The 22,718-nt window shown below is 43.2% G+C and overlaps 1 protein-coding gene across 1 annotated transcript in view; it reads right to left on the reverse strand.

The window, feature by feature from the left end:
- Positions 1-11,347: 11,347 nt before the first annotated feature.
- Positions 11,348-22,718, reverse strand: part of LOC144798044 (5-hydroxytryptamine receptor 3A-like) — a 244,100-nt gene continuing 232,729 nt past the window's right edge. Inside the window, exons 8-9 of the mRNA XM_078668821.1 lie at positions 18,190-18,399; positions 11,348-12,650 (exon numbers count right to left, since the gene is read on the reverse strand). Of these exons, the coding sequence (XP_078524947.1) occupies positions 12,376-12,650; positions 18,190-18,399 (485 nt within the window). The 3' untranslated portion in view covers positions 11,348-12,375. The remainder of the gene's footprint in view (positions 12,651-18,189; positions 18,400-22,718) is intronic.

The following is a 22,718-nucleotide window of genomic DNA, read 5'->3' on the forward strand; positions in this document are numbered from 1 at the left end:
CGGTGCTCCTTACGCTGGATACGGGGCGGGCCAGACAGCCATTCCGGTGGCGCATGTCGGCCTGGCATCTGATGCAGGACACATATCGTGCACATATAACTATGGAAATAGATCACTTCTTCACAGCCAACGTAGGTACGGTAGACTCCCCAGCACTCCTCTGGGAGGCCCTGAAGCCCACGATACGGGGGGTGGACATTTCATGGTGTGCGGCGGCTCGTCGGGAGAAACGTGCGGACCTGGGGCGTCGCGAGGCGGAGATGGAGGCGTTGGAGCGCAGGGGCCGAGAGGATGGTGGCAGTCCCGCCAGACGGCAGCTGGCACTGGCTCAACGGCAGTACTCTGCCGTGCTGCTAGACGAAGCGAGGCAGGCCTGGCTAGCTACACGCAGTCGGGTCTACCAATGGGGCGACAAGTCATGTAAACTGTTGCACCGCCTGTGTCAGGGTGTCAAGCACGCCCATCCGCTGCCCCGAATAACGGGCCCCGGTGACACGCCCCTCCTGGAGCCGGCAGCGCTTGCTGAGAGTTTCGCAGACTAATTTGAGGCATTATACGCACCCCGGGAGTGCCTGGAGGCTGAGATGGTCCAACCCTTCATTAATGACTGTAAAGTCGGCGTCCTTACCCGACGGGAATGGTGGAGCCCGACCCATACTGACGTATCGTTTCCGGCTTCTCCACAGAGCCCCGAGTGGGAACACGGAAATGACTCTGACGGCGAGTGCGAGGACGACGGGCCCTTTAAGTGGGCGTCACCATAAGAGGGGGAAGCCCCGGCCCTTCGTGACGTCACGGAGACCGCATTGGTCAAAAGAGAGGAAGTCCGGTATACCGTGTGTGGAGACACCCCAAGGAAGGAGGCGGAACCAGCGGAGACGGAGAATCGGAACGTGAGAGCAGACGGAACCCGGAGTATCGAAGACGGAGAAGCCCAAGGTGAAGCAGAACCACGAGGAGAGCCAGGAGGCCAACGACCCTGCGGACCGCCGTGCCACACTCCCGAGGGAGGAGTGTGGCTGACACAGGTACGGCGGCGTTTGGCGACTTGGATAGGCAAGCGTAACACTAGCGCTTAGAGAGTCACTGCGTGTACCGCTCCCGCTGCATCCTACCTTCTGTCCCGCCTTTCCTTCTCCCCAACCCTCCTTTCCCTACCTTCCGAACTCCAACTACACTGAGCACGACCATTTGTAAACTAGATTTACTCGGTGTATTCCTGTCACTCCCTGGGCCCCCTGGTGCAAACCCAGTTGAGGATTTTGTCCTAACGGCCTTCCACCCTGTTGGTCTTCTTTGTTTCATGTGGTGAGACCCCTGGTGCCCGAGGAGAAGAATCAGCTACCTGAGCAGGAACCTTAGAAGAGCAGCGCCACGGACCCCAGTACATTCGCCCGGGAGAGACTAACCTTCAGAACTCGAAAGACGTTTGTCACCAAACCATTGAGAGCTTTAAAAATAAAACCATCCTTAAACCCTACAGCTAGTGTCACGGTCGTCCCTTCACCCACGTCCACAATGACCTTCCGCCGAAGGCTGTCACAGATGAGGTACGTGACCTCCTAGATCAACCCTTGACAGCTGATGAATTGGCGACGGCGCTAGGTGAGCTGAATCCGGGTAAGGCACCTGGCCCAAACGGGTTTCCCAGTGAATTCTTCCAGCGGTTTGGGACGCAATTAGGTCCCCATTTTCGACCGGTGGTTGAAGAGGCGTGCGAGCGCGGGACTCTCCCCCCGGACTGGCGGCATGCAGAGGTGGTGGTCTTCCTCAAACGTGGGAGGCCCCCTGAGCCTCACGCGTCGTATCGCCCCATATCACTTCTCAATACGGAGGCCAAGATACTGGCCAAGGCCCTGGCCAACAGGCTTAAGCCATACATCATGGACCTGGTCCATCCTGACCAGGCAGGCTTTATGCCGCAGCGGGCCACCCTCCATAATATTAGAAGGGCCCAGGTCGCGATATCTGCCAGGGGGCGCATGGGGGAGAGGGCAGAGTTGTTGCTGGCGGACATGGACAGGGCGTTCGACTCCCTGAGCTGGACGTATTTATTTGCCCTATTGGGTCGCCTCAACCTCGGCCCGCGCTTTCTGGCGTATGTACGTCTTCTGTACACCGACCTAACAGCCGCTGTGCGAGTGGGTGGAGGGGTGTCTCGCTCGTTTCCGATCCGGCGTGGAACGCGGCAGGGATGTCCCCTCTCCCCGTACTTGTTCGCGCTCGCTATGGAGCCTCTTGCGGCGTGGGTGCACATCGATGCCCAACTCAGGGGATTCCAGTGGTCGGCGGGTCATGCGGATAGGATCGCACTATACGCCAATGACGTGTTGTTTTTTCTCACCGACCTGGATCGTTCGGGCCGCGGCTGATACGCATACTACAGATATTCGGCGAGACGACGGGCCTCTATATGAACCCGAGTAAATCCACGCTGTGGATGTTGGGAGGCCCGCAGGAGGTGGGGGACTGGGCATCTGGTCTTCGGCTCGTCACTGAAGGGATGAAATACCTAGGAGTGTTCTTGTCTGAGGAAGCAGCTCTCTCTCGTGAACGGAACCTTAACCCGGTATGGGACCGCACGCGTGAGGACCTGAAGATATGGTCCAAGATGCCGCTGTCTATAGCGGGACGATCTGCCATCTTTAAGATGGTGGCGCTTCCGCGCCTGTTATATCAACTGCAGAACCATCCATATGCGATTCCGCCTCGTTGATTTCAGCGCCTTAATTCTGCGCTGAGTGGATTCCTGTGGGGGGGGAGGAGTGGCGCGAGTAGCCTTACGAACGTGTTTCCTATCCACGTATACAGGGGGCTGGCCACGTCGGATGTGCTTTCGTACTATCAGGCGTCCCACCTGCTTGTACTGAATGATTGGTGGTACGCTGACAGAGGGGACCCGGCGTATGCGGTAGAGAGGGCCCTAATGGGAACTGCATCCCTTCATACACTCTTATATGCAGCTTCACTTCGGAAGGCCCTTCCCCCAGTCACCCAAGTAGTTTTCCGGGTGTGGAGGCAAGCCCTGCGTCGAATGGGCTGGTGGAACACACTCACCCAGGAAACCCCGCTGTGGCATAACGGTAGGCTGCCTCAGCTAACCACCCTGGTGGGCTTTCGGGGATGGGATGCGATTGGCATCTCCACCCTGGGTGACGTTATGTCCGGATGTGTCCTCAAGACCTTTGAAACATTACAGCAGCAATTTGATATGCCCCGTACGCAGTTCTTCAGATATCTCCAGTTCCGTCACGCTCTTATGCCGTATCTGGCGGGCTGGAACAACTCCCTGAGTTTAGCCCACTCGAAGCCAAGATATATATGGGGGAATTGCCCGACAAGAAGGTGTCTCGCATCTACCAAACACTAGTGCGGCATAGCTCCTCCGATTTGACGAGACTCAGGACCCTACGGGAGCAGGATGTTGGGGAATTAGACAAGGAGGATTGGGTAGAGGCCCTAGAGAGTCCTAGGGGGGCGGCGATATCCACGCGCCTGCGACTTATCCAGTTTAGATACTTGCACCGTACATACTATACCAGACAGCGACTTTGGCGAGCGGGCATGGTGCCTTCTCCAGAATGCTTGCGCTGCGGAAGGGAGGTGGGCACATTGCTGCATACAGTGTGGGACTGTGGGGCTTTACAGAGATTCTGGAGTGGGGTCATCAGATGTCTCGAGGAAGTTCTGGCCTGGGAGCTCCAGAGGGACCCTAAACTAATCCTGCTTCACGTTCTGGCTGGGGTAGGGGGCAATCGCTACAAGCGACACCTGCTCTTGCTAGGATTAACATTGGCGAAAAGGGACATTGGGAGGGCATGGAAGGCGCCCTGTGCTCCGCCCCTCGCAGCCTGGAAGAATGGGTTAGACTTTTGCAGGGGGCTTGAACACCCAGTGTTTGTGGCGAGGGGCTGCCCCCGGAAGCACTTCAAAATATGGAAAAGGTGGGCGGACTATCGGGGCTTGGACCTGGACCCACCGCCAGAGGACACTGCCCCCCCAACTCTCTGACAGTTTTTACATTCTGAACTCACGTATGGTGACGTAGTGTACGTGGCATGTACTGTATATATTTCACTTGTAGCGAGTCGAGCTAGCAGCGGCGCTTGGGGGCGGTGGGACTAGTGGGGTGGGGGAGATAGTTGATTTTCCTTGTTCTTTTTTGATCCATTGTTGTTTAAATGTAAAATGCTGAACTTGATATTGAGAAAATATGGTGGCAGTTGCCTCTGGATCTCAGAGCTGTGCATAAATATGTGTCATTGGCCAATAAAATTTGTTTTTAAAAAAAAAACGATGACTTGTCGAACTTTCTCCAGATGTTCAGGAATTGTCATTTTCTAATGTTTTCTCTTTTGTCTGTAAATGACTATTAAATGTGAATTATCACTTTTGTAACTAAAATAAGTGTGTTTAGAGTCATTTTTCTGCCAGAAATTGGTCGAAAAAGAAACGTTTGAGAAGGAAAAGTCTGTAAAAATGGCAATTTTGGTCATTGTGAGGCTTTAAAAAGTGGCTATTCAACATGAGGCACACTCCATTTGACATTTTGAATCATTTTTTCAACATCAATTTTTGAGGAAAAACGATGACTTTCTCCAGATGACAGAAATGGTCATTTTTGTATCTTTTCTCTTTTGACTGTAAATGACTATTAAATGTGAATTATCACTTTCGAAACTAAAATAAGTGTGTTTAGAGTAAATTTTCTGAAGGAAATAGGTTGAAATAGAAGCTTCTGAGTAGGAGGAAAAGTCTGTAAAAATGGCAATTTTGGTCACAGTGGGGCTTTAAAAAGTGGTTATTCAACAAGAGGCACAATCCAATTGACATTTTGGAGAAAAAATATTCTGCAGTTGGAAAAATCCCTTTTTGATGAAAAGCGATGATCCCGGACCTGTCAAACTTTCTCCAGATGGTCAGAAATGGTCATTTTTTAATGTTTTCTCTTTTGACCTTAAATGACTATTTAATGTGAATTATCACTTTTGGGTCTAAAATAAGTGTGTTTTTTCTGCCAGAAATTGGTCGAAATAGAAGCTTCTGAGTAGGAGGAAAAGTCTTTTAAAATGGCAATTGTACTCACTGTGAGGCTTTAAAAAGTGGTTATTCAACATGAGGCACAATCTATTTGACATTTTAAATCATTTTTTCAACAGTTGACAAAATCAATTTTTTGATGAAAAACAATCACCCCGGACCTGTCGAACTTTCTCCAGATGGTCAAAAATGGTAATTTTTTAATGTTTTCTCTTTTGACTGTAAAAAACTGTTAAATATGAATTATCACTTTTGGAACTAAAATAAGTGTGTTTAGAGTAATTTTTCTGTCAGAAGTTCGTCGACATAGAACATTCTAAGTAGGAGGAAAAGTCTGTAAAAATGGCAATTTTGGTCACTGTCAGGCTTTAAAAAGTGGTTATTCCACATGAGGCACAATCCATTTGACATTTTGAATCATTTTATCAACACTTGAAAAAAAAAAAAAAATTGATGAAAAACGATGACTCCGGCCGGACCTGTCGAACTTTCTCCGGATGGTCAGAAATGGTCATTTTTTTAATGTTTTATCTTTTGACTGTAAATGACTATTGCATGTGAATTATCACTTTTAGAACCAAAATAAGGGTTTTAGAGTCATTTTTCTGTCAGAAATTGGTTGAAATAGAAGCTCAGAGTAGGAGGAAAGGTCTGTAAAAATGGCAATTTTGGTCACTGTGAGGCTTTAAAAACTGGTTATTCAACATGAGGCACAATCCAATTGACATTTTGAATAATTTTTTCTACAATTGGAAAAATCAATTTTTTGATGAAAAACGATGACCCCGGACCTGTCGAACTTTCTCCAGATGGTCAGAAGTACTCATTTTTTAATGTTTTCTCTTTTGACCTTAAATGACTATTTAATGTAAATTATCACTTTTGGAACTAAAATAAGTGTGTTTAGAGTCATTTTTCTGTCAGAAATTGGTCGAAATAGAAGCTTCAGAGTAGGAGGAAAAGTCTGTAAAAATGGCGGCAATTTTGGTCACTGTGAGGCTTTAAAAAGTGGTTATTCACCATGAGGCACAATCCATTTGACATTTTGAATCAGATCCCTTTAAATATGGGGTGCACAGAGGCTGTCACAGTGACTAGTCAAATTAATAATACTTTGCTCCTCATAAGTTATCAGTATTAGTTTATGGTAGACAACACTGTAGTGGAGGAACTAATTATGAAAATATGAAGCAGGACTTGTTATCCTCAAAGTTCGTCAGCTGCCTGCTGTAGTGGGAGTCAAACTGCTACTCACGCCCCTGTTGTATAAAATGTTACTTCTCAGTCAGTCAGTCAAATATCTTTATTTCGGCTGTTACTGCCATAAAAGCACAGAAAATGTTACATTATAAAAACAGCATCATAAGAAAAAAGAAACACAATCCTACTAAAAGGAAATATAGATGCAATGTAACATTTGTATCCCCATTTAGTTTTCAAACATCAGTAGGTAGGGGGTCCCACCCTCCTCAAGTATATATCAGATTGGGGACATAAAACATGAGTGAGAATCTTTGGCAAGGGCGCCTTGAGAGGATATTAGATAATACCATCAATTAATTCAATATTTAAAAATATAAGTTAAACAAAAGAGGGGCTAATCCCATGACTTAGACAAATTAAAAACAAGGATTGATCTAAAATAAAACAAGACTGCCAAAGTTATCTACTCTATTTTTTCAGTAGGTGTCTACGTTTGCACCACATTGCAAATAAGAACTTGGATATTGCAACAGCGACTACCGGGTAAGTATCATATTTTAATATCCTGTAAACCTCACTAAAATTTCTTGTACCCAGGTTTCTACAAAGTTGAAAGACCCATTTAGATCTAGACAGACTATATGCAGGACAGAAAAAGATCACATGGATCTCAGTTTCTTCTGCTTCGGTGCACCCAGGACAAAAGTGTTTTAGTAGCTCCGGCCCAGTTATAAGTGAATGCGGGTGGCACGCTATATACCGTCTTTGTCGACCTCCGCGCAGCCTTTGACTTGGTTCCGCGGAGTAAACTATGGACGGTACTTTTTAACCTGGGTATCCCCTCTGATCTTTTAAACATTATCGTTCGTTTGCACACACACAACTATGCTCAGGTTAGGTGTGGGAGGATGGGCAGCCTCTCGAAAAGATTTCCCGTTGGCAGAGGGGTAAGGCAGGGATGTGTCCTAGCACCCACCTTGTTTTGCCTCTTTGTCAACGGGGTAATCGATTATCTCAATAAGATCCCAAATATAGATGCACCAAGGCTCGGCGGCAGCAGGGTGCCCGCAATTATGTTTGCGGATGACACCCTGCTGCTGTCGAAATCCCCAATGGGGATACAGCGCATCTTTGAGGGTTTTGAGGCATTTTGTGGAGAGCATGGACTCGAAATTAATGCTCTCAAAACCAAGTACATGATTTTTAATCCCCCCCAAAAAACTCGCCCTAATCCCTTTATAGGTCTGAACAGGTTAGAGAGAGTGTATACGTTTGAGTATCTGGGTGTGACCATGAACGATAAACTTGAATGGGGTGATCATCAAGCTAAGTCCCAGCTCAAACTAGCCCAAATAGCAGGGGGAATAATCAGGTTAGTCAATTCCAATAAGTCATCTGCTAGACCGATAGGTCCCCCGCTGGAGATTTATAGACTCCAGGCTAGAGGTGCAATTCTTTATGGTAGAGAACTTTGGGGCCACGTCTGTAAAAAAGATCTACTTATTGTTGAAAACAAGTTGATCAGACAACTCCTAAAGCTACCGGCTAGCACTCCCCTTCTGCCCCTCCGTTTGGATCTGGGCTTGAAACCACTGGATGAGGTAGTGGGTCTAAAGCCTTTAACCTTCTGGCGAAGATTATGGACCACTCCTGAGTTAGCCAACTATAGGCAGGAATTGCAGGAAATTCTTGCTCTTCCTACTATAGAGAATATCCCGTGGTTTAAATATCTAAAAACAGAGTTTACCCGGCTGGGTCTCCCTACTCTTTGGAGTGATCCTGAAGTGGGCTGCCAGGGATTATCCCGCAAACATCTGGTGGCAACCTTCCATGCATGCAATCTTACATCCCACATACAGGGTAGATGCTCAGATTCCTTAACTAACACATTTCTTGGGGTCAAAGACTGCTATAAGTTTGAGACTGTTTTAGATGACATTTTCCCGAATCTTGCCAGGAAATTATACCTGCAATGGCGCTATGGCACCCTGCCGCTAAGAGCGTTCACCAGCAAATGGAAACAGCACTCCCTGGAAAACTGTCCTGGCTGCAATTGCACGACAGAAGATTAATTGCATCTAGTTTTCTTTTGTCCTGCTTACACTGCTGCTAGAAGGTTTTGGATAATTCCACTTTGTAAAAATTTAGGGTTTGTTAACAGTTTAGAGGCCTTTAGAATACTCAAGACTGACCTCTCAAGTACAACTGTCTTTGCAGTGGCTAAATTCCTCAAAGCAGTGTGGCACAAGAGGCTGTTTTTAATTTCTAGGGCACCCCAACCCCGATTCAGACTGTGCACTAAATAGATAGTAAATTTTAATGTACTATGATATGATATGTTAGATTTTCAGTTGTCAGTGTTATTCACTTTTTATATTGTGTAACTCTATAGATTGTTTTTAATATTAACTAGTTCTGAATCATTTGGTCGTTTAATATTATGATCTTGGTGTACTGGGCCTTGCCTTGAGACTCACCAGCCTGTATCTGTGTGCTATTCTTTAATCTATGGGGCAATGATGTCTGTATTTTTTTATTGTAGTGATTTTATGTTGCATCTTTTATGGCACAAATGCCGAAATAAAGATTAACGAACGAACGAATGCATGGAGCGGGAGCGTCCCCTTTCTGAATTGAATAAACAATTTCTTAGCTGCAAGGGGTTGAATAAAGTCCAAAACCAGCTCCAGACTGCAGTGCTGCTTTACATCCAAAAACTTGGAGGCCAGGTTGGATAAGTCCACTGACTGGAGAATACTTGCCAATCTATGATCTTTCAGGGCAAATATTAATGATTTTTTGGATGTGGCAGGACATGTCACCTCCGGGGCAGACCACAGATCATTCCTCCCTATAGCAGCGAATGCATTCCTAATGTAGGACAACCAGGATATGTTGCCCGCCCCTAGGATGGTCATGACGGATTTTAATTCCTCCCTGAAATTACCTAACTCTGGCATAGACCATAGCCGTCGCCAGTAAAGAAGCGGTCAGAAGGAAATCGGGTTGGCAATGGGAACAATGCCCAAGTCCATCCTTAATGGAATTAAGGGGGTACTTTTTGGAAGACCTAGAAGTTGTCTTAAAAAATTATTTTCAGTCGCTGTAATAGTGTTAAAGCGACTGAAAATAAGATGTTACTTCTGTTAATTTGGATATTAAGCTTAGTGAAGGCGAACACCACAAAAGTTATATTTGAAATACAATTTAGCTCAAAAAGGCAATGTAGTCTCTTACCTTAGTTATGTGACTTTTGACACCTGGTATATTGAGTGTCTGTTCTAACTATGTTGGTCTGATGAGCTACACATTGAGATGATTTCATACCTTCTCCACACCTATGCCTAAAGAACCCTTTTCAACTCATAACTCCTTACCGGCTTCCTGGGAGACATCTGTAACTCAAGGATCAAGAGGATGAACAAAAAATTCTGAAAGAGAGGATGGGTCTAAAGGGACAGCACCTCCATCACTTTAAAATGAAAGGGTGCGTGAATTGTGTGGGATCTTTTTTTACAAATTGATATGCTATTTTCCCTCTTAAGAATACTTCCTTGACCTACCAGCACTTCAGAGCTGGCTAAGAACAAGGAAGAAGATTTCTCACAACCTAATCTAAGAACACTTCCACTGCCTGCCAAAAAACATCGAATGATTTTTGCTCCTTCTCCTACCATGAATCTTTGTCCACAGGAGATGCTCCAGAACCTGTGAGATTGTGGGGTGCATGTAATTATTTTGCCAAGAAGGCTGATCACTGTGGACTATTTCTATAATGACCTTATCGGAGGGGCATTGTGCATCAGATCAAAGTAAGTGGCTGTCCCTCAGCACTTCTTGCTTGTTTGAAACATCCCTGTGGCTAGCTGTTTTCCCCACAATGAATAATTTTAAAGCAATGCTGCAATTTGATGGGCATTTAGAATAATAAATACTTGTGGCTTTACTATTCCCAGATTTAACGTTTTAAGGATTTACTCAGTATTGTACTTTTACCTTAATTTGGGTCATGCCTTTAAAAGTTCTCTATTTATTAATTATATTGTTGTTTGTTTGTGCTAGTGCACATAGCACCACAAATATTTTCTCTAAGGTACTACTAAGGGTGAGCCAAAGGGCCCTAAGAGATACCTGTTGTTGTCTGTGGGCTGCGTTGGAGGACATAGCCAAACAGGCCAGCTTCTCACAAAAAATGTCATTCACATTCTCTTTTTTAGAAACATGTTGTGTATTGCACTTGGAGTGATTCTCTGACATCATATTTTAATGCAGATTTATACTTAGATATTATCAAACATTATGCGACGATAGACTACACTCTATGTGGATCATTCAATTGTTTGGAGGAGCGAGAGAACTGGCATAAATGGGAAGTTCTCCTACCTTATCATACCTGCAGTTCCTTCATCCCATTTAGAAGTTGGAGAAAGACCTTGACTTGCACCGGCGAAGTCTCAACTGGCTCTAAAGTTGAAACTGTTCACCTGGTAGTTGGTCTGCCACTGTACCGGCAGGTCATTGTTATCAATGTCCTGCACTATTAAGGCATCAAAGTTATTGGCTTTTTTTTTGTTTTTTTAGCATCAAACCTCTGCTTCAGGATTTTATTTCCTGAAAATGAAATAATTTGCAGATGGGACATACCGAACATGGTACCAAGTCAGCAAAGTTCAGAGCCTTCGCGGCTACTGGTGCACCAGCAGTTGCAATGAAGGCTTTGAAAATCTCTACTGCCCCAACAGGCAGGGTCATCCAACAATGGAGGATGATCCTCTTTCAGGGATTCGAGGCGATAGCCCCCTTTTGCCTGGCGGGCCAATGGTCCACCCATCAAATACTAGATCTGACCTTATCTTTTTTGCAGTGACGGTGCTGTAGATCACGCTGTAGTTTCCTTTGCAGTCTCCCTTTTGTACAGCATGGGGATTTGAATGTAAATGGGCCGACACCTCGGCCTGGACCTATGCATCCCATCATTGGTAACATGGGAGACCTGATGTTCAAAGAACCTTTGTTAGATGAAATTCAGCAATCTGAATCTACTCCTCACAATATAACCACAAAAAAACCAATATGAAACAATCAGGAAAAATCAATAGGCTTTATTCTGCTTTCAAATAATGTACGTGGGAAATGAACAAAACATGTTATGTACAAAAGACCATCATAAGGCTAGCAAGCATAAAAGGAAAACAAATATGGACAAAACTTCACTGATTTTATAATTTGCTGCTCTTTGGGATCCTGCCCCTGAGACCAATATGAAGACGTTGTCTAAAGCTGAACTTTGTCAGGCATTTTGGTTGAGGTTGCAAATAAGTTAATAAGGTATTTGACCAGCATTGAGAACTTCACATGTTCACTTGTGTATCTATTTATAGAGAGTTTCAATGGAGCTCAGACCATGTGCAAACTAGGTCTTAAATGTCATAGGTCATATGTCAGATGTTCTTATATAGCGACACAACTCACCATGAGGTCTCATGGGGCTAGCAGCGAAAGGATGATAGGACAGTCAACAATCCGAGACTAGTTAGCGGTTGAAGGGAAAAGCCAGATTTTAAGTTTTTTGCGAAAACATTTGTGATCGATTGTGGATGAGATATGTGCAGGCAATTTTTTCCATAACATGGGGGCAAGGTATGAAAAGGAACGGCCTCCGTTGCGCAAAGTTCGAATGCGGGGCTGAGCAAGGTATAATTTAGAGCTTGACCTTAATGATCTTCCTGGTACATACCATTTAAGTTTGTTTTTTAAATAGTAAGGGCCGGCATCATACATTGTCTTATGGGCTAGACTTAAGATTTTAAAATGGCATCTCTGTCGGATCGGGAGCCAGTGAAGAGTCCTTAGATTGGAAGTGGATGGAGATCTGCGGGGAAGATTGAGGACAAGCCTAGCTGATGTATTCTGAAGAATCTGGAGCTTGGAGGGCAGATCTTCATTCAGGGCGGTAAACAGGGCGTTTCCGTAGTCTGAGCGACTGATAATAAGGCCCTGCACCAACGGTTTCCTTGCCTCAGTGAGTAGCCACTTGAAAATGTTACGAAGATTGCGCATGATCCCGTAAACTGACTATAGATCTTGTTTCTTTGTGTAATTTGGGTGTGGTTTTGCGGGAACAGCTTTTTGCTAGAAGACCCAAACCACTACAACTATTATTGCAATAATCAGCACTGTGAAAAGGTACAATATGAGAATGAACCTATCCAAGACAAAGGCCACCAGGTGCCATTCAGATTTGGCCTCCTCCTCCTTCTTGGACATAATTAAGTGACGACGTATCATTAAAATTTCCACCAACAGCCTCTTAAGTAATTTTATTTCTGGGCTGTCTTGATGCTCTTTTAGAAGGTGTCTTCTGTCCTGTAATTCGGTTTCTTGGCTGGAAGGAGTATCTGAAGTTTCTAGGCAAAGAAAAGAAAATATGGTAATGCCTTGGATCTCAGGGGTCACTTCCTCAAGTTCAAAGAAGTCAATGAAATTGAGACATTAGTTCAATTCATCTGACAACGTGACTCCTTATAGTTGGCAAATGTTTCAGTTTAAAGCAATGAATACGACAAACTCTCCAAAAAACTAATGGTGAACTTACGATCTGATGAGGGCCCCCTTTCCAGTACAAAAAATATACTTTAACGCTTTTCCTACCTTGTATGTGTGCTGTACATTGAAGCAGGAGAAATTAAAACTAATCTCTTTGTTATGACTGCCCCCAGGAAGTGTAAGGTCCTGGCACAAATCAAGGTCTACCCATGTTTGTATTTAGAGATTGGCATCAACACCTATAGGTGGCTGCATGGGAAAGCCCCTATACCACCCGTGCAAGACCATACCTGACGCAAGGTTACGCAAAGCAGTGTATAACTCATCTTTGTGGTACTTCGGTAAACTATCTAATGCAAATCAGGATTTACTTTGGATAGTAAATCCCAGCATAACACTTTGCTTCCAGTTTGCGTTACAAAAGTAATGTAACCCTGAGGCAATGCATTAGTAGATCTGGGCCTAAGTGACTAATCCAAACTACTTTGCTCAATCTTATGTTATTGTGAGCCTTCATATTTTTACAATAGGTATGGGTTTTTAAAATCTGTTGTAAAGAAGATTAACAGCATCTATAAGAGAAAGCATACATTAAGCATAAAAATCCAAGCACTATTGCCATGCATCTGTACCTGGCCCTTTCTCCTAGTCTGTCAGCTGCCATAATCTATGCTGCCCTTCCGATCTTAAAACATTACCTTATGTCAACCAACTGGGAGGGATAACAGGGCAGGCATACAGACTTAGTAGTTTCCCTTGAAGTTTCAGGACTGTGCTTTTGAAGACCAAGAGATATAGGAAATCACCTATAAATGTGTGATAGAGTCACCTTATGTACTAGGCATGTTTGCGACTACAATAAAAACAGAACCCGTTCCTAAAGGTTCACTTTGTAAATAATCCTAAATGGAAGACAGGCATTGGAGTGAGGTGCAGATATGTGACATGTCCCTAATACCCCACGTCCGCTAACCCTTCAGAAAACATTGGAATTTTAAATGGGGCACTGCATGTTGCATCAAAAAACATGTGAACCCCCATTGGATTCCTTCCAATAAATACTCTGACACTCTGTTATTTCATGGTGTTTACTTCATGTTCACTGTCGCAATACGGAGCAAAAGAACTGTCATAAGTCTACATGCACCATCAAGACTCCCATCAATACTCTGGTAAGAATTACAGGAGCAGAACAATTTAATTTTAAATCTAAAGTTAAAAAAGATGTGATAAGTGGCAAAAGGGCTTTGTTCCATTTATCTTGAGTCCATGATCTTTCAGGTGCCCAAAGTGACAGATTTCAGAAGCAACAGTTTTTGTTGATGTTGAGAAGCTACAAAAAGAAGTAGAGCATTAACAAGGACACATTAAAGTTAAAAAAAAAAGTGCCAGATGTACAAAGCATTTTTGCAAATTGCCCGAATAACGAAATCAAGCCATTTGCAAATGCATTTTCTGATGGACAAAGCCTAAATTGGGATTCAGTAGCTTGTTACCGAATCACAATTTAGGTTTTGTGATTCGGTATTTGGAAGGAGCATGTTAAGGGCATTGCTTCCTAATACTGAATCACACTGTTATGTAGGAATGTTTTGAGACCGAAATGCAGCCATAAAACATGTGCAATTTACTGCCAAATGAAAGTCGGTGGTAAGCCATTCGCAGATAGGAAAGCGTCTTCAATGGAACCCTTTCCCCTTCGAGAAAGGTAGGAAAAATATTTTTTAAGAGCAGGCAGTGGTCCAGAGGACATAAAACTTCAAAGTTTTAATTTTTTTTTTAAAGCATCCCATTTTCCTTTACAGAAAGCAGGCTGTGTTTAAAAGAAAACATTGTTATATTTAAAAGCAATCACAGACAGTGATGTCTGCTGACCCCAGCATGCCACCATGCCTGTGATGGCAGCAGATCCTAGTGGGTAACAAATTGCGATCTACCTCATTAACACTCATGAGGTATGTCTATTTGTGACTCACTATGAATCGCTAATGACTCTCAAAAGGGTTTTGTACATAAGGAATATCGATTTCTGAAATTGATTTTCTCAAAAAAATGAAATTAGACCATCTCTGTTCCTATTCCTAGGTATCAGAGAGTGCTGGATAGAATTCAAGATTCCATATTAGAGAATCACAGACAGTGATGTCTGGTGACCCCAGCATGCCACCATGCCTGTGATGGCAGCAGATCCTAGTGGGTAACAAATTGCGATCTACCTCATTAACACTCATGAGGTACGTCTATTTGTGACTCACTATGAATCGCTAATGACTCTCAAAAGGGTTTTGTACATAAGGAATATCGATTTCTGAAATTGATTTTCTCAAAAAAAATGAAATTAGACCATCTCTGTTCCTATTCCTAGGTATCAGAGAGTGCTGGATAGAATTCAAGATTCCATATTAGAGATATGTTTTAAAACATGATGGAAGATACCATATAATTACCAGGAATGATAAGACATTGAATGACTTCACAATTCAAACAAGTTTCTTGAAGCAAAAATCTAAAGAGTAACATCCTAACTATCAACAAAGAATACACATTATGCCACCCCCATGCCCATCATCCATCTGTGCTGATGGAAATTAGAGCCATGGGAGGATGTATGTAATTATACCATATCATACAAGACCATGAAAAGCTATTGAGCATGGAAGTAATTTATGGTGAGTGTGGATGCTCTTTAGATGCAAAGGATTGCTACAGTAAACTTTACGTTTCCTAGCGATGCAGATCAAGAACATGTGTGCTGAGAGTAAAGCAGGTTTCCTTTACATTTATTGTAAGAAGAATATTTTTCAAATGAGTGGAGATCAGAAGCTATTGTTTTTCTGGGTGGGGGTCCGGAATAATGTACTAATTTAATAGCATACCCAAAATGTTTAGAGCAAAATATCGACATGTAAATATGTATAAAATATCTATACCTAACTCCACATATGTGTAATTCTACATATGTCAGAATTTACATAGGAAGAGGTTTTATTGTTTCGCTATTAACTTTGGCACAGCTTAATAAATCTTCACAAACTGCCAATCCATCAAGCAGGGCCTCAAAATGTTGAATTCCCATGTTAATGCTGATGGAAACTTTGCACTTCATTACAGAAAACACAGCAAAACAAATTTACACCAAATTTTGAAGACAGTTCGAACTTTACTCAGAAAGTGCGCTTTTTGTGATTTGGTGCCATTATGTAGAAACTCATGTTTGAAGAGGTACTTCGGATGGTCATGAAGGAGAAGCCCAGGCCGTGCTTTCAACACGCTGCTAGGGACGGCCTAGGGATTTTCACCCACAGGGGTTGTACGCAGAGCCTGGATAGACACCAATCCCTGCAGCCCACCACCGTTGCATATGGCCAAAAAACTCACTATTAGACTGCAAAAAGCTAAGAACAATGTGATATTGTAGTTACTTTTCGTAATAAGATCTTAGCTGATGTTAAAATTAAAAAATAGAAATTCACTTAACAAAAACAAAGGTTAAAGTAACATTATAGTTAGGTGTTCAAATAAAATAACTGTTTATTTCCAAATTGCGTTGTTCTCAAAAAAGTCGAACATGCACTCAAAAACGTTACAACATTCAAGGTCTCTGTTGCCTGCTCAATGTACTGCATTAATTCACAATAGTTCACTGTTGCAATTTAACTAATTTGTTCTACCATCCCCAGATGATTTCATCCTCTTTAGCTAAATCAATATTCATGCATTGGGTTAGTGCTTAGAGCCTTACCACAGTATGGGGTTCTAATTTTCTGTGGTCTGATTTGTCTAAATTGGATTTTGTTTTTGCCCCCTCTATGATGAATCTGCACTTTTAATATATTCCTTTGTAGCGGTCGAAGTGCACTAAGAAAAGTATGGGAACTGTGATACTGCATGTAAGAGAGGCAGGTCAGTAATTAACTGGGGAAGTAGTCTGTCACCTTCACGTAACTACATATAGAAAAATGTGCAGCTTAAATGAAGAATAAATAATACTAAAAAAAGTTATCAGTGGGAAATGCACCATAGTACATTCTGAAATAGTAGTTACTGCACTGCAAAGTTCTGTGTGTAACCAAAAAAACACAGAATTCAATCTTGGTTAGTGGAGTGGAGAATAGTGACTTGTCTATTTTTAGTGCAACGAGGTGCCAGCCTGTGACAGGAAGCACCGTGAATATGTAAGTTATTATTTTAAACTCACATTACACACAGTACAAGATACACTGATACAAAATGTGCAAACAGGTTTAAGATTAAGGTTCCAAAATATAGATTTTATAATACCCAGAGTTCTTTAAAAGCACACACTTTCCAGCTCAGCTGGTAACTCCCTTGCACTACCACTGAAAAAAAATAAAAATTGTTTGTCATCACAAAGCTTAAAGTCATTTGATCAATTAAAACCAGTGCTGGCTCTCAAGCTCCTTTTACATTTGTGGATTATTCAGTTGCACACATTTCAATTTCTTTCAGGCAAGCAGGCACCATGGCAAAAAGACTTGTTTATTGTTTAGCGGTCTGCCTCTCGTGAGTTTCATAGCACAGGAGACTACCAAACAATTAATCGTCCAGGGAAAGGTGTCATTTCACAAAAAGTAGGGGAATATTTTGTCATAAATTAAAAAAGGATGGGCATGTTGTGCATATCCGATCTCGCTCTCTTTAACATCTGTTCCTAAAAGAACATTTCATATGCACACCGTCTTTTTTGGAGGTGAGCAGAAGACCTCTTGAGTCCCTTCTTATGCTGCTAATGTTTCTCTGATTTCTGATGGTTTTGCTGCTCATTTAGGACTTAGAATATTACTATTCTGTATTACCCTATTACTGAGAGCCTTCATGATAATGGATTTTATGCAACTCAATGTACAACTTCTACATTGTACCTTATGAATTTTGTAATAAAGCTTTCAAAACGTTCTACATTAAATTATAATTCTGCTCCAGAAATTACTTAATGAGCTTGTCTTTACTTAATTATCTGTATTTTTGAGATGGCACGTAGTGCCTTGTCTTGGGACACATTGTCTCATGAAATTGAAGTTTATCACTGTCATTAACACATCCAACTGTGGGTCTTTTTGGGGAATAATGATTTAAGGGTTCTCAGTGTCCACATTATGTGCCACATATATTCAGGTAAATCTATAATTGTTCTGCAGAGTTCTAAAACATTTGTGTACACCTTTCTCTTGCATGTAGGTTTTGACAGAAGAATTAAGTAAAAGTCTAACAGATGTAGAAACTGAGATTCATTTAAAAAAAATGTAGGTTTGATATACATATAAGTGTGTAATCAAGCTCAGTGTCAAAGTTGATAGGTGCTCTATTGACATTTAAATAATTTCTCCTGTCCTATTTGTTCAGCCTCTGGTCTCTTAATAGTTTTGGACAAGTCTTTACCTTTTTTTGTGTTGCTGATTACTGTTGAGTTTTCCACAGCATCTTTCTTGGTACTGATGCACATTATGTATGCCAGGCGTCCCAAAACCCAGATTTTTAACCACTTGGGCACATCTGGCCTGACTGCGGAGAGGTGCAGCATGTAGGAGATGAAGATTGAGTCAATGATGCTGACGATCATGATAATCAGGCACACTGTGCAGAAAATACCTGAGGACAGGAAGAGAATATGTTATCATCCAGCTTTAAAATGCTGAGTGTACAACAAGGCCATCTGAGGCACCCACAAAACACCCTATCTGTCCCTCCCTCCTCCCATGACAGTTTCAGATTCTTAGACTCTCTTCCATCATCTTTCACATGTCTTGCCACTGAAACCGAAAAAATCCAAAGCTAATGTATACTTTATGTCTAGCAGAGTGAGCAGGCGCTGCTCTGCACAATTTGACATAATTTTGCACAAGGTTAGAAAGAAATGTTTGTAGGGCTCCAAGTCAAACATTTCATGTAGACAGGGTCGGACTGGGAAGAATATAGGTTCAGCCACCAAAATAAAAGTGGCCACCATTAGTGAGTTGAATAGCTAAAAAAGTGGCCCACATTTGCAAACTTGGGCAGTTTTTAACTTGTAAAGACACGCTGAATAGGTGTTTTGCTATGCATGGAAGACTGCATGAATTTGAGCTTGCTGCAGGCAATGTTCATTTTAATATAAGGAGCATCAACAGTAAAAACCGGCCCAGCTACCATAAAACAAGCCTCCCAAAAAATCACCCACTCAATGACCTGTGCCCATCGGGCACTGCCTGATTGCCCTAAAAGCTTGTCCGATCCTGATAGTAGAAGAACACACAGAACAAAGGCACTTATGCTCAAAACCAGAACCAGGGTGCGACTTAGAACAAACACAATTTTCCTGTGGTCTTATTTCAACGCCAGTACAGGAGTATTCCAATGAATGAACACCCGTGATTACTATACTTTAAAGTAAACAAAAACAAGCAACGCCTTTCAGATATGAAAATATTGTATTTCCATATTGTTGGAACTGGCCCTTTTTGCAGGGTTATCCCCAAACTTTTTGCTTCTTCCTCCCTTATTTTTCCTGACCTGTGGCTGTTGGCAATAGAACTCTGCGCACTTTACCACTGCTGATCAGTGCTAAAGTGCATATGCTCTCTGTGTAAATTGTTACTGTAATTGGTTATCCATGATTGGCATATTTGTGTCACCAAGAAGTCCCTAGTAAAGTGCACTAAGTGTTCCAGGGCTGGTGGTAACAAATGCTACTAGTGGGCCTGCAGCACTGATTGTGCCACCCACATGAGTAGCCCTAAAATTCTATCTCAGGCCTGCCACCGCAGTGCCTGTGTGCAATCTGTGAACTGCCATGTCCTTCTGGTCAGTGTCCCCACTGGCCAGGCCTAACCCTTCCCTTTCTGTACACATTGGTCACCCCTATGGAAGGCCCAAGGTATCCCCTTGGGCAGGGTGCAGTGTATGTGAAAGGTAGAGCATGTACTAGTGCAGGTGGCATGCTCTGGTAGTGAAAGGCAGCCATTTTCGTTTTTCACTATTGTAAGGCTACCTTGCCCATAGGCTATCATGGGGAATGCTGGCTACAGTGGCTACCAGCATATCGTCCCATAGGAGCAAGGTAGGACATAAAAGTCTGGTATCCCTGAACTCAGAATTTAATAACACATATTTTAGGAAAGGTGGTTTTTAAATCCTGTGTTTGAGAACAGCACTTTTAGAACGTTGCTGTTCTCTTGTCTGTTTGTGAATTGACTGTCTGGTTTGTGAGGGGCAAGCTCCATCTGCATCCAGAGTGGTGGGAGGGAATAGCACCTGGGCCTGAATAGGACTGTGCCCTCCCCCCACAGTGCTGGCTCCACCCCCTGTGGTGTGTCTGATGTCTCTGCCCTGCACTGTGAAAGGAGAGAAGGAATCATGTCAACAAAGTGCTCCAGGGCTGTGCTTTCCCTCCACAATGCTGGCTCCACCTCCTGCTGGGCGGCTGATGACTCTGCCCCTCTCCCTGAAAGGAAAGGGAAAGCCAGGAAAACAAAGTGCTCAAGGAACACCCAGAACTGGTTCAGACCGGGCTCAGAGCCCTCCTGCACAAAGGGAACAAAGACTTTTAGGGGTATAAGTACAGGACCCCTGACTACAGAAAATTAGATCATCCTGGAATCAAGAAGGAACCTCTGCCAAGGAGAAAGCTGAAACTGTGGAAGGAAGACTGTCCTGCTGTGTGATGCTGGATTGCCCTGCTGTTGCTTTGCTGCCAAGGAGAGGGGAAAGACTTTGCTTTGTGCTGTGTCCCCTTGCTTGAAGGAATCTCCAAGGGCCTGAGAAGAGCTGGCTCCCTGTTTTCGAAGTCCCAGGAACAAAAGGGCTTCACCCCCAGCTTCCCTGAGCTCTGCTGAGAGAGCTCTGTCCTTCCTGGAGTGCTTGGCCCAAGTGTGGTGCCCCTGGAAGTTGTACCTGTGTTGGGGAGCTGGAAATCAAGCTTTTAAAGACTTTGCTACAGAAAATTTATCACAATCCCGGCCGAGCGAGAAAATTCCCGCCGCTATGAAGACCAAGATCGTCGCAGTGCCTGTTGCCGCTGCCTGAAGACGTCGCATCCTTCGTTAGCGGGAAGATTTCCGCCGCTGCGAACATCGTCGCAGAGCCTGTCATCGCCGGGTGAAATCATCGCATGACGTCGCAGCGAGAATCGGCGCAGAGCCATCGCATCGAGGAGCTGCAAGAGAAAGATCGCCGCTGGACCGCGCATCGTCGCCCCGGAGATCGTCGCAACACCCGAGAATCATCGCATTGTGCCTTTACGGGTGAAAACTTCCTACAGAACCTACGCACCGGAATCTATACAATTGGCCTTCCTCCCCATACAGACCAAATTCGTCGCAACACGCCCGCTGCTGCAGTGGGGCTGTCGCTACCGCCTCCTCAGGGTCTCAGGAGCAACGCATCGCTTGTTTTTCACCGCTACAGCTTCTGTGCTTGGAAATTTTTATAGCTAACAAAGGTACTGTGGCTAAAACGTGACACAACTGTGGATAATTTTATCGCTAACCTTAAGAACCTTAAGAACTCTTTTGCAATCATATTCTTGAACTGTGTATGTTGGATTTTTGTCGTTTTGGTCTTGTGTAGTTTAGATTAAACACTTTTATTTTCTAAACTGCTGTGTAGTCAGTTTGTGGTGTTTTCACTGTGTTACTGTGAGTTTTGGTACAAATACTTTACACATTGCCTTTGATAAGCCGTGACTGCTCGTGCCAAGCTACCAAGGGGTGAGCAGGGGTTATCTCAGAGGGTTTCCTCCTGACATCACATAATCACTGTGACACCATCCTATATGGTTTGTAGCCTTGAAGTAATTAAACACACCACAGCTTCAGACAATTTTCTATTCACCTTAGTCGGTTTATCCTCTTAAATACTTCACATAACTGCAATTTTAAGTCAAGAGCTTAACAGGATATTTGTCACTGTAAAGACATTTTCTTCCAATCTCTATGGAAAACACGTTGCAATTTAGTAAAATACACTACACACGTTCCTGAGATGGGCACAGTACTACACAACCTTAGGAACCATCCTCCCAACACCAGTGAGAGATAAGCCGCCTCTAGGTGGGACACCCCTACATTCTACATTATTCAACAGTCTCTAATGCCTCAATATCTTGGACAAAGTTCTGGAAATAAATGCCCACACTTTATAAAAGTCCTTGCTACATAGGTTTTGTTTACAGCACTGTTACAACTATGCCCAGATATCCACTAGTGGATAACATATTTTTAACAGAAGATTTGTCCTTTCTCACAGATTTTTGGAATAGACTTTGGTTTTAAGACTTATCCTACTTTTAAACATACCTCTGCAAACCATATTAGGTGTGTTCAGCATTAATATTGGTTAACAGAGAGTAATACCTGCACTCCAAGCTATAGTGATTTGTAAATTGTACACCACACACCTTTCAACATGTACAATCATGCTTGCCTGTAGGGCTTACAATATTTTCAAGCAATGGACCCACACCTGTACACACAGTAACTCTATGACTGTACATTACTACAATGTTATTAGCGATTTCAATAATGATTCCATTTGAGACGTCATCAGTGATGTAATCCATGATGTAATTTAAAATGTCATGAATGATGTATTTTGGGAGGTCATAAACAAGGCATTACAGGGTGCAAGCTATAATCAGATCAGTAAACTATAACTGGTGACTTTATTTTTTTTTAAACATTGGTGTTTGTGTTATTTTACCACTGAATTAGAACACCACTTTAAGTTTTGTTTTTTAATGTGAATACCTATAATGTACGCTAAAATCTTACTACTGCACCTATATGTAATGCCACATTAACCCTTCTTTTTCAGTGATGTTCCATGGCTTTTTAAACATAAGGTAAGATATTATTACCATCCTAACAATCCAGTCACTTTAATCTTTGGCCTAATTTATGAGGTTTTGCTGTAGGGCAGCGCCACAGGACTTC

Source organism: Lissotriton helveticus, chromosome 12 (genome assembly GCF_964261635.1).
Source record: "Lissotriton helveticus chromosome 12, aLisHel1.1, whole genome shotgun sequence".
Taxonomy (NCBI): domain Eukaryota; kingdom Metazoa; phylum Chordata; class Amphibia; order Caudata; family Salamandridae; genus Lissotriton; species Lissotriton helveticus.